At 47.2% G+C, this 12,802-nt stretch overlaps 1 protein-coding gene across 1 annotated transcript in view; it reads right to left on the minus strand.

Moving 5' to 3' along the window:
* Positions 1–2,906: 2,906 nt before the first annotated feature.
* Positions 2,907–12,802, minus strand: part of PGPEP1L (pyroglutamyl-peptidase I-like) — a 71,102-nt gene continuing 61,206 nt past the window's right edge. Inside the window, exon 5 of the mRNA XM_010845846.1 lies at positions 2,907–3,419. Coding sequence (XP_010844148.1) covers positions 3,188–3,419 — 232 coding nt within the window. The 3' untranslated portion in view covers positions 2,907–3,187. The remainder of the gene's footprint in view (positions 3,420–12,802) is intronic.

Below are 12,802 nucleotides of genomic sequence, written 5' to 3' on the forward strand. Positions count from 1 at the left end.
GTCCATGGGATTCCCCAGGCAAGAATCCTGGAGTGGGTTGTCCTGCCCACCTCCAGGGGATCTTCCCGACCCAAGGATTAAGCCCACATCTCTTCCGTCTCCAGCACTGGCAGGTGGGTTCTTTACCATTAGCGCCACCTGGGAAGCCCTGGCCCAGAGACTCTACAAATCCTGGGATCATTATCTTTGCCAGAGGAAATGTCATGGTAGGAAGTGTGAAGACATGTTCTACGGAAACGAGCTGTACATGTTCTAGAATCAAACCTTACACATCAGGAAGACACGCTGATCATTTATTAAACTTTGATCATGGGATTTTATACATGAGTAATAAAATCAGGCTACTGGACAAAGGGGGTTAACTAGCCAGGTGTAGGAGGTAGAAATAAATGAAAGGCTGTGCTTGCTTACGACCTGGTGAGTGTCAAGGACTTGGACCTAAAAATGAAAAACAGGGTACTCTCAACTCTCAGTGTTGCCCTGGAGTTTTGCTTCCCATTGTCACGGAGAGCCTGGTACCCAGGAGACCTTCACTAAGGACCCGTGACTCACAGCAGGCTCACATGAGGCTCGGGTGGGCATCTCACCTCTGGAAAGAGCCCAGCCAGCAAGATTCCCACCACCCCGGGTGGGTGGCACTGTGCCTCCAGGCTGCAGAGGCTCAGTCTGCACCTGTCCTCAGCCAGGGGAGCAGCAGGGTCTTCTGAGGCTGAAGGTGCTGGGGTTGAGACCTGCAATACCCTTTCCCCACCACGCCCCTGCCCAAGCCCGCAATCCAGCAGAACTACTTCCGTATCCACCCTCCGGTCCAGCTACGAGCCCGTATGTAGCGCTCTGTCATCACTGACGGACGTTCACATCCACTCTCTCACCAGGTCTTCACAGTAACTCTGCAAAGGAAGGATTTCTATTCCTCTGTTTTATAGATGAGCAAACAGGCAGACATGTCCAAGATCCCCCAGCTGTTAAATGACCGACCCAGGGCTGAGCATTTTGAAGCTGTGTCAACTTTCAAACCGTCTCAGAACCGCCTGCACCTCAGCCGTAACTAAAGAGACCCCAGTGTGTATCGGGGTGATGGCAGGCCACTTAAGACCAGGTGAATGGGTCTCTGGCTGCTCCCGAAAGAACCCTGGAGGCACAGTGGGTGGGAGATGATGGGTGTTCATCAAGAGCTCTGGGCCTCTGTGACATCTAAACGTCTGCTTGGCGCCAAGCCACACACATTTTACAATCTGAAATAACACTGGAGCTGGGTCCAAGAGGAGGCCTGCTTGCCACCGTCCTGAGACGAGCTAAAATAAGGCGGGGTTGGGGGGAGAGGCCCAGGGCTCTGGGTAGCAGGTGTTTGCCTACAATTGCAGAAGGCTCTCCTCATTAATAGCCGTGCGACCAGACCTGTGCTTGGTGTCCAGACCACCCCGCCCCTCTTGCTGCCTTTGGTCTGCTGCAGTAGGACTTTGATCTGTTCTATGTCAAGTGAGCCAGTTCCATTCGCAAAGGGGTCCTGTAAAATCTGTCACAAACACACAAGTGTGCTGGAGGGCTAATGGTAAAGTGTGTTCCTTTGCCCAGTTCCTTTGTTATTAAGGTACAGCTGCTTTTTCTTACACTGAAAAAATCTGGGCATTAAGTAAATGATTTTTCTTTAAATGAAATTAAGTAGAAAATTACAGTGTGAGCACACCAACATAACAAGACATTTCCTAGAGCTTAGCTCTTCCTCCAAAAAATAATTTTGCTAAAGGGGTTTCCAATGGAAATGTGCCCCTAGAAAACACTGGGACAGTGAGACCTTGCTGTGAGCAGCTTGGCACAGTGCCACAAAGGCAAAATGAATGATGTAAAGGGCAGGTTCTATTGCTTAAAAGGCAGAAAAATACTGTCCATGGTAGAAGAGCTAAACCCAGCTATTAACCTTTGCTTTGGGGCCAGACACTATGGGGGAATGTGACCTGGGAGGGCTACCGTGAAAAGCAGTACAGCAGCGCCTCCAAAAAAGTAAACTCAGAATCACCATATGATCCAGCAATGCCACTAGGTACAGTCACACACGCACACACACACACACACACACACCCCCCTAAACCAGGATTCTAAGAGAGATTTGCACACCAGTGTTCATAGCAGTAGTATTTTCACAACAGCCCAAAGGTGGAAGCAACCCAGTGTCCATCAAAAAATGAATGGATAAACAAATTGTATTCTATATATACAATGGGGGTATTACTCGGCCTTAAAGGAAGGAAATTCTGACACATGCCACATGGATCAATCTTGAAAATATTTTGCTGAGTGAAATGAGCCAGTCACAAACGGACAAAAGTTCCATTAATATGACGTCTCCAGATTCAGAGAGGGAGGGTAGAAAAGTGGATGCCCAGGGCCAGAGGGAGAAGGGAGAAGATAATGAGTGTGGAGTTTCAGTTTGGGATGATGGTGGTGGCAAGGGTTGCCCGAGTCAATGTACATATTGCCACTGAGCACTAAAAAATGGTTAAAATGATAACTTTCATCTTATGTGTATTTTATGACAATTTTTTTTAATGAAGTTAAAAAAGAAAAAGCCCAAACACTAGAGACTCGCTGGCTCAGAGGGCTCTTGCAGCACCTGGATGCACAGGCTCAGAGGACCAGCGTGGGGCGCCCGCAGTGGTGGCTGCGCCCGAGTTTTCCCAGGTCAGCCAGTCACAGGTCATCCCACGACATGGGGCCCTGGGGAACGAAGCAGAGGTCCCAGCGATTGGACAGAATCACAGAGGCCCGACACATAGACTTTAAGAGGGAAAAAAGACATTACTAGCATTTCATTTTGGAGAAGGCAATGGCAACCCACTCCAGTACTCTTGCCTGGAGAATCCCAGGGATGGGGGAGCCTGGTGGGCTGCCGTCATGGGGTTGCACAGAGTTGGACACAACTGAAGCGACTTAGCAGCAGCAGCAGCAGCAGCAGCAGCATTTCATTTTATTGTCAGGAAAACCATAACTGAAGCTAGTTAATCCCGTATGAAATGTCTGCCTTTCAGAGTGTTCTTCTTTCTTCTGACAATAAAATAACCCTTTGTGATTTCGTTGAGCGAATTCAGAACATTTTTCCTCTGTGTAAACTGTTTTATAAGCAATTTTTTTAAAAGCCCCTCAAAGCACAGTTTAACTCTACACACAGGAGTGAAACATTTAATTTTCTCTAAAGGAGCAGTCCCCCAGTTGATTCTCCCTGGCTGGAACTGCAAAGGCTGAGCTTCTGGTTTTGAGCCCGGGCTTTCTCAATCTCCTCCAGCATTTCCTGGATGAGGACTTGCAGGGCTTTCCCCAGCAGGCTGGCGGGCAGCCAAGGAGATAATGGAGGGACGTGGATGAGGGCCGCGCACCCATTTCCATGATGCAAAGACAGGTAGTAGGCGTAATCGCAGACATACCTATAACCACACAAAATGCCAGGTTACTCCTTGGACCAGCCTCGAACCTCAACTAAACGCAAGCAGAAGCGGCAGGGCCGCAGCTCCGAAGCACAAGGGGCCCGCCACCCAGGAGACCCAGCTTTTGTTCTTCTGTCTCAGAAAGAACCTGCTGCTGGGAAAAAGCCATGGAGAGGCTGGCTCCAGGCCTCGTGTCCAGCAAGTGGCTGATCTCTGGGAGGCACCAGATTTCCAACCAAGGAATCCAAAAGGCTCTCTCTCTAGCCTGTGAATCCTCCTCATTCTCGTCTGCCTTGACTCATTTTACTGTCAGAGTTGCTTCAGGTCTTTGCTCACGACCCTCCAACCCCCACCTTTAGCAGGAGTTAACATAAATTCTTATGTTAAAAGATCCAGAAATACACACGGAAAATACAAAAAAAAACAACAAACAACTAGATGGAACCAGCTAAGACCAAGAGGGCCACAAACTTGATCACCAACAGACCCTGGGGCTCATTATATGTTGATTTTTCTAAATTAGCATATTAAATGACACTGTAGCTAAAAGACCAGGCTTTAAGGAACAAAAATGATTAAAAGGGGGGTGGCACTCCACTCCCTGGAAAAAACCCTGACCCTTCCCAGGTAGTCCAAAGCATATGCCTCCCCATCACCAGTCTCACTCCTCCTGCCTTTGTCTTTATTTTTAAAATTAAATCCCTCTCACCAGGTGGGTGATTTGGTCTGTGATCTTAGATCCCACTTCTCTATACTTTTACTGTTGAACAAAGCTTGAACCCAAGTGGGAAAAAGAAACTTCTCCAACCCAGGCAGAGAGGGTCCAAGCAAGGTCCATACAACTTAATTCTGTAACAAATTTTGGAGTTCATCTTGGGGCACACTCTGTCCATTAATCCAGGGTTACTCACTGACCCAGGGTCAACAAAGCCAGCTAAGTAACTGAACCATGTGCCCCAATTCTTGACCTCTGGGCCAGTGAGGGATACTGCAGATAGAAATTAAGCTGGAGACAGAAAAGCAGCCAAAGATCAGGTGGAGCACACCACCCCCCCCACCCCCAGCATATCTACAGCAATGATGCTTGCAGCAATTTGGGGAAGCTAGGCCGACCTCAGATATGCAGATGACACCACCCTCAAGGGAGAAACCAAAGAGGCACTAAACAGCCTCTTGATGAAGGTAAAGGAGGAGAGTGAAAAAGCTGGCTTAAAACTCAACATTCAGAAAATGAAGATCATGGCATCCAGTCGCATCACTTCATGGCAAATAGATGGGGAAACAATGGAAACAGTGACAGACTTTATTTTGTGGGGTTCCAAAACCACTGCAGATGGTGACTGTAGCTACGAAGTTAAAAGACACTTGCTCCTTGGAAGAAAAGCTATGACAAACCTAGATAGCACATTAAAAAGCAGAGATGTTACTTTGCCGACAAAGGTCCATCTAGTCCAAGCTATGGTTTTTCCACTAGTCATGTATGGATGTGAGAGTTGGACTATAAAGAAAGCTGAGCACCGAAGAATTGATGCTTTTGAACTCTGGTGTTGGAGAAGACTCTTGAGAGTCCCTTGGACAGCAAGGAGATCCAACCAGTCCATCCTAAAGGAAATTAATCCTGAATATTCATTGGAAGGACTGATGCTGAAACTGAGGCTGAAGCTCCAATACTTTGGCTACCTGCTGCGAAGAACTGACTCATTGGAAAAGACCCTGATGCTGGAAAAGATTGAAGGCAGGAGGAGAAGGGGATGACAGAGGATGAGATGGTTGGATGGCATCACCGACTCAATGGACATGAGTTTGAGTGAGCTCTGGGAGTTAGTGATAGGGAAGCCTGGCATGCTGCAGTCCACGGGGTTGCAAAGACTTGGACACTACTGAGCGACTGAATGGACTGACTGACCCAACTTCCCAGTGCTGACCCATCTTCAGCCAGTAAAGCCGGGGTTGGTTGTAGAGCCATCTGGTTGAAGCCAGACCTCTTTCTAGAGGACTGGACTGGGTTATCTAAATTGAGCTAATCCTCTGGTAAGGAGAGAGGGCGATGAGATAGTTGGTTACCTGGTTGGACTAGATCCTGGCAAGAAGATCAAACTGGATGGGATCTTTATCTGAGCAATTTATATGATTTAGAGCAGAGGCCCCAACGTCTGGGATCTAATGCCTGAAGATCTGAGGTGGAGCTGATATAGTACTAATATAAAGTACACAATAAATGTGCTTGAATCATTCTGCAATGATTCCCCCTATCCCAGTCAGTGAAAAAATTGCCTTCCACGGAACTGGTCCCTGGTGCCCAAAAGGTTGGGGACCGCTGACTTAGAGAACTGTTTTCCCACTCCCACTTCACTCTGTCTCTGGGAACTGCTTGCTGAAAGCAGTCACCTACATCAGGTATTTCCTACAGCTCACAGTGGGTCTGGCAACACTGAGTCACTGACTTCAGACGGTCTAAGACCCTCTTGGACAGTGTCTCCCCTTCTAGCCCCTGCAAAGACTGGTTCAGGTTGCAGTTAGAGCTCCCAAACCACTTGGGGTGGGCCAATCCAGTGGGATCTGCATGGTCACCAACCCTAGGAAGAGGCCACTGGGAAGCTGAAGAGAGACTAGAAGTAAGGACTCCTCGATATGGGGAACCCAGCCTCCACCCCAGTGAACACTGCTCAGGTACATTCTCCGTAACTGTAAACTCTTTGAGTAGCACCCACTAACAGGGAGACAGCTTATTTTCTTTGTTAACACTGCATAGCTCCAATGTAAACTGGTGGATGGAGAAAGCTGGCCAACTAACGACTAATTCATTTTTCAATTGGATCGTTATTGCTAGTGTTTAAAAAGAAAATGGGATGAGATCCCCTATGTTGGATTTTTCATGGCTCTTAGCCAAAAAAAGGGACTGTGGAAAAAATGTGAAGCCAGTTTAAATCTCTATTTCCTGGGAAAGACTGAGGGCAGGAGGAGAAGAGGGCAGCAGAGGATGAAATGGTTAGACAGTATCGCTGACTCAATGGACATGAAAGTGAAAAGTGTTAGTCGCTCAGTCATGTCCGACTCTTTGCAACCCATGGGCTGCAGTCTGCCAAGCTCCTCTGTTCATGAAATTCTCCAGGCAAGAATACTGGAGTGGGTAGCCATGCCCTTCTCCAGGGCATCTGCCCGATCCAGGGATCAAATCTGGGTCTCCCGCATTGCAGGCAGATTCTTTACTGTCTGAGCCACAAGGGCAGATCCTTTAAAGGAGGAAATGGCAACCCATTGCAGTATTCCTGCCTGGAGAATTCCAAAGGAGACTGGTAGGCTACAGTCCATGGGGCTGCAGAGTCAGACGTGACTGAAGCGACTTAGTACATCTCAATGGACATGAGTTTGAGCAAACTCAGGGAGATAGTGAAGTACAGGGAAGCCTGGTGTGCTGCAGTCCATGGGGTCGCAAAGAGTCAGACAGGACTCAGCAACTGAACAACAACAAGCTTCGACAAAAACCAAATAAAAAGAATACTCATGAAGCAAAGAAGCCCTAGCATGCATGAAGCCTATAATAGAAAGTCTATTCAAACAAGGGCTTCTTAGACCCTGCCAGTGCTCTTGCAACAGTCCTATTCTGCCAGTAAAAATCTCAAGAGATGACAGCTGGTTCATGACCTCCAAGCTATAAATACAGACAGGAAAGAAATTCACCCATTGAGGCCAGATCCTCAAACCATACACTCTACCCCATACCCCAAGAGCATTTGGTATTCCAGGTGGTGTGAGTGGTAAAGAATCTGCCTCCAATGCAGGAGATGTTAAGAGAAGTGGGTTTGATCCCTGGGTCAGGAAGATCCCCTCAGGAAGATCCCCTGAAGAAGGGGATGGCAACCCACTCCAGTATTCTTGCCCAGAGAATCCCTTGAAGGGGGGAACCTGGCGGGCTACAGTCCATAGGATCCCCAAGAGTCTGGCACAATTAAAGCGACTTACCATGCACTTGAATGAAAGTGAAGTCGCTCAATTGTGTCCGCCTGTTTGTGACCCCCATGGACTGTAGCCTTCCAGGGTCCTCTGTCCATGGGATTTTGCCATTTCCTTCTCCAAGGGATCTTTCGGAAACAACCCAGGGATCAAACCTGGGTCTCCCGCATTGTAGACAGAGCTTTACTGTCTGAGCCACCAGGGAAGTCCATGCACTTAGCTAGGTTTAAAAGACACCTTCCTTTGTGTGCCCTTAGCCAGGTAAACTCAGTACATTTTTGCATTTGAATGGCAGGATCTAAACTACAGGAGAAAACACCACTTGTGCTGGGTGGTTCTGCCGCAGGGATTTTAAAACTCCCTCACCCTTTTAAGAAAGGTTTTAGCTGAGGATCTCTGTGACTCTGAATTAGAACAGGGGACTATCCTTCAATATGTGGATGAAATTCTAATCACCAGCCCCATCAAAGAGCTTTCTGACCATAACAAAGTTACTGCCTTAAATCATCTGGCAGAGAGAGGATATAAAGTTTCAAAGGAAAAAAGCCCAAATCTCCCTCCAGCGGGTAGAATGCTTAGGATTTAATAACAGAAAAGGGGCACAGGGCACTATCTAAGAAGAGGAAAGAATGGATTTGCCAGATGGCACCCCTAATACGAGAGAACAGCTCCAGGGTTTCCTGGGGGTGCCTGGCTCTGCCATGTGTGGATCCCCAGTGCTGGCTTAATTGCTAAGCCCTCATATGAACAATTAAAAGGGAAGGACCTTGACTCTTCTGAGCAGACCCTCAACTGTGACTGAGCATTCCTGGAACTGAAAAAACATCTCGGGAGAGCCCCCAGGTTAGCTTTACCCAACCTGAGCCCCTCCTTCCATCCGTATGTACCTGAAGGAAGAGACACTTCCCTGGGGGTGCCTACACAAAAACCCGGACCTCTGACTCTGGTTGAGGCCTATTTTTCTAAACAACTGGACCAAAGTGAAACAGGAGGGAAGGGGGCAGGGCACAAACTTTAAAAGAATGGCACAGCCTGAGGACACAACATAAACTGATCTCAGGGAATAAACAGATTAAAAGAGGGGGGTGGGCTGGGGATTAGGAGGCTGCTGGAGGCTGCTGAAGGCTATACTTCTGCCAAAGAGCACATAGCCTGTATTCACTGGAGAGGCCATCAAAGGGAGAAGCAGAAATAACAAGAGGAAATCGCACAGCATATATGGCAGCTAAACAAGCTGTAGAGGGTGGGGACAGACTTCAAACGCCCCTGCTATCGCTGCCCCCAGATCCTAGCTCTTACCCCCCAGAAGAAAGAGAAGGCTTTGTGATGGGCCTGTTTTAAAAGCCCAGAATACCTGGAAAGGATGGTTAACAATCATGGGCAGCTGCTCTTCAAGCTACTGCACTTCAAGCCATTCTGAACGGGCACTTCAGGCCATAAGCAGGAGACCCTGTATCAATGGCTTATCACATCCATCACTACTCCCAATTTCTGAAGTCTCCTTAAACAGATAAGGTTGAACCGAGCCCTATCTGTCTCCAGAATAACCTCAACACTCACCCCTCCAAAGTCAAGGGAGGGACCCCCACCTCGTACCGAGGCACATATCCAGGTCAAAGCTTGCAAGTGGATTTCACAGTAATGCCCTGGGTACAAGGAAATTTTCAGATACTTGCTGGTTTTGACTGACACCTTTGGCTAGATTCCTGCCCCAAACCAAGACTACTTCAGAGATTTCTAAGGCCCTGCTCAAGGAAATAATCCCTTAGTTTGGGCTCCCTAAATCCATTCAATGTGACAGTGGTCCCACCTTTGTTTCTCAAATTACTAAGGAAATCTCTAGAGCACTGGGAATTAAATGGAGGTTGCAGCCCTCTTGAGCTTCCCAGGTGGTACTAGTGGTGAAGAATCCATCTGCCAGTATAGGAGACAGCAGAGGCGCAGGTTCGATCCCTGGGTCGGGAAGTCTCATGCAGAAGGAAATGGCAACCCACTCCAGTATCCTTGCTTGGAAAATCCCATGGACAGAGGAGCCTGAAGGGCTACAATCCATGGGGTGGCAAAGAGTCAGGCACAAGACCACAATCCTCAGGAAAAGTAAAAAGAATAAATCAAATTCTCAAAAGAAATTAAGCCAAACTATGTCAAGAGATTTATCAAACTTGGATCTCTCTTCTCCCCACAGCACTTCTCAGAATGCAATTAGCCCCTAAAGGAAAGCTTGGGTTAAGTCTGTATGAGATCAGGTACAGGAGGCCCATTCTTGAAGGACCTGCCTACAAAGCCAACCTTAGGGACATGGATGACTGAAATATGCCTTACAGACGGGAAAAAAATCAAAGCTTTACAAGCCTTCCCCTTCTGACATGGTTTTACATCCTTTGTTCCCTGGAACTGGGTTTATTTGAACACCTGGAAGGCTGGAAATCCACAAGACCAGTTAGCCCCCAAGTGGGCAGGACCTTATCTTGTAATCTTGACTAATGCAGTGCCTGACAATTGCAGAGCATAACTCCGTGGGCCACCATACCAGAGTAAAGACAACACCTATGCCTCTGGAAGTTACTGAGCCACTTGCTCAATTACAGCTGTGTGAACCTGTCACTGAGCTTATATTACTTTTTAAAGGGACTAACCCTACTAATAAGTAAGTAAGGTGATGGACAGGCTTAGCAGTTGGCCTTGTCATTGCTACTGTATTACTTAGCTTCCACTGTTCTGCCAAACCTCCTCCTACTGGTAAACATTTTCTCTGTCCATGCTGGATATAGGGAACATTAACATTGGAGGCAGGATGAGTGGCCATTATTGTCTATTCCTTCTTATCTTCTCTGCGCTATCTCTTACAACCATGCATGAAGAATGGGGATTCAGTAGTGAATTTCTTGAGAATTATAGCCTGCTGACAAAAGCTATCCTAGTGCTGAATCTGTCACCTCCACTCTCCAAGTGACACCTACAGATTAGCTGAACACAACTCAGTGAGGGACGGCATAGAAAACCTATTCCTCCCGAAGTTTATATCCCATCCCTAAAGCAGCTTCCCTGCTTGGATTCCCTCTATCAAACACAAAGTACGCACTCCACAGGACCACCACTATGATCAGGCTGCTGCCACCGCCCCTATTAAACACCCCTATAAAAAGGAGGGACTTACAGTAACACCCTAGGGTTACTCTGGACTCTGGCCACGACTTCTTCCATTACCCCACAATTTAAGTGCCTTGGGTTGACTCCTATGGAAATCTCACCCACTGTGTCCCCTGCACCGACTTGATGAACACCCATACGGACCAGATGGGAGATGTACTTACTGCAGATGGAAAATGCCAGTTGTCTGACAGTTAGTATATGGCCCTCCTAAGGCCTGGGGAAAAGCCACTGGTCAAGAATCCCTCAGTGACCCCCACCAGGCAGGTGGGCCTCTCTCCTCACTCTGCAAGGGCACCCTCTGGGGCTAGCCACTTTCAAATGTGATTCAACTCCCCAGAACATATGCTCCCTATGGGTACCCGTTCCTTTGTGGCCTGAGAATAAACCAAGTACCCCATCAGAACAACTCTGACTCCTCCTTCCCTTCTCTGGGGTGGGCTCTAGTCCATCCTTGTTTAGATAAGCCCCATCTTAGGGACATTGCATGCTACGGCAGCTAAGTTCTCAGAACCTAGGTATAACCGTTTATAAGATCACCCAGCCCTGAGATAAAAGGACTCATTCTGGCAGCAGTAAGGACTTCTCTCAGACTAGTGGCCCCTGGGGAAGGTTTGCACAGCATGAAATCTCTCTACAAAATCTCACCCAGGCCTTTAAAGACTTGTCTAAAAACACAGGGTATGCTTGACAAGAACTCCATACTTCTCTGGACTCTCTAACAAACGTTGTTCTGAACAACAGACTAGCCCTTGACTGTCTCCTTGCTGAGCAAGGGGAAGCCTGCACAGTTACTAATAAAACCTGCTATACATATGTCAATAACTAGGTTGGTTGAGATAAACCTAAAAAAGATATGACTAAGCTCAATGGTTATACAGATAGAACACACAAGGTCTAGATCCAAGCTCCATCTGGAACATAGTCAAGCAGGGTCTTCCCAGGCTAACTTGCCTTTTTTCCATTTCTTGGCTCCACTAATTGCCATTATCTTCCTGCTTATCTCTGGGCCTTGTCTTGTCAACTTCCTTAGTAAATGTGACTTTGATGACTTTGAAGTCATCAAGCTTCAGATGATACTAATACAGGCGTACAAACAATTCTGACTGCAGCTTGCTGATAATTAGACTTAATTTAGGCTAGTCAGGAACAGTTCTGCTCCCCTAATCCAAGGAAAAACGGCACTCATGTTCAGCAGGAAGCAGCTTCAGAAGTCAGACCTTCACCCTTCAGTGGCCCTCAAGAATGAGAAGCAGTAAGGAGGAAGAGGTGGGGGTGGTGTTATTGCCAGAAGTGCTCCAGATTTCTGCTCAAAACCTGCCAGGCCCCACCTTTAGCAGGAGTTAACATAAATATTTAAGTTAAAGGATCCAAGGATAAGAAAGAAGGCCACAAACAAAAAAGATGGTACCAGTTGGGACCAAGATGGCCAGGAACCTGACCTCCAACAAACCCTGAGTCTCATTATACATTAATTTTACTAAATTAGCCTACTATTCTTAACATGACACACCTACTGGTGGCCAGGACCAGCCATTAAAGACCATAAAAAGGATAAAAGCAGAGTGGCATCCTACTCCCTGGAAAAAATCTTCCTAGGTAGACTAATGCATATGCCTCTCCATCATTAGCCTCACTCCTCCTCCCTTTGTCTTATCTTTAATATTAAATCCCTTTCATCAGGTGGGCAAGAAGTTGGTCTATGAACTTAGCTCTTGCTTCTCAATTTGTTGGCCACTGAATAAAGCAAGAACCTTCCAAGGCTATGCTAGGTCCTGAATAAGGCTCGTATGATTTAATTCAGTAACGATTTCTTCATTCATTCTTTTGAAGGAGAATTAACTACCTCCTAGGGGGTCAGAATCTGGAGAAACAAAGGAAAATTAATCTTCATCTGAGGCTAAACTAGAATGGTTAATTCACAACTTTGCAGCAATAAATAACTCAGCAATCCCACTACTGGGTATATACCCTTCAGTTCAGTTCAGTTCAGTCGCTCAGTCATGTCTGACTCTTTGTGACCCCATGAATTGAAGCACGCCAGGCCTCCCTGTCCATCACCAGCTCCCGGAGTTCACTCAGACTCATGTCCATTGGGTCAGTGATGCCATCCAGCCATCTCATCCTCTGTCGTCCCCTTCTCCTCCTGGACTCAGAAGTCCAAGGGAAGTTCAAACGTTTCACTGTTATATCTGAAGTTATTGATATTTCTCCTGGCAGTCTTGATTCCAGCTTGTGTGGGCTGCCGTCTATGGGGTTGCACAGAGTTGGACACAACT

Source organism: Bison bison, unplaced genomic scaffold (assembly GCF_000754665.1).
Source record: "Bison bison bison isolate TAMUID 2011002044 unplaced genomic scaffold, Bison_UMD1.0 scf7180017864224, whole genome shotgun sequence".
Taxonomy (NCBI): Eukaryota; Metazoa; Chordata; class Mammalia; order Artiodactyla; family Bovidae; genus Bison; species Bison bison.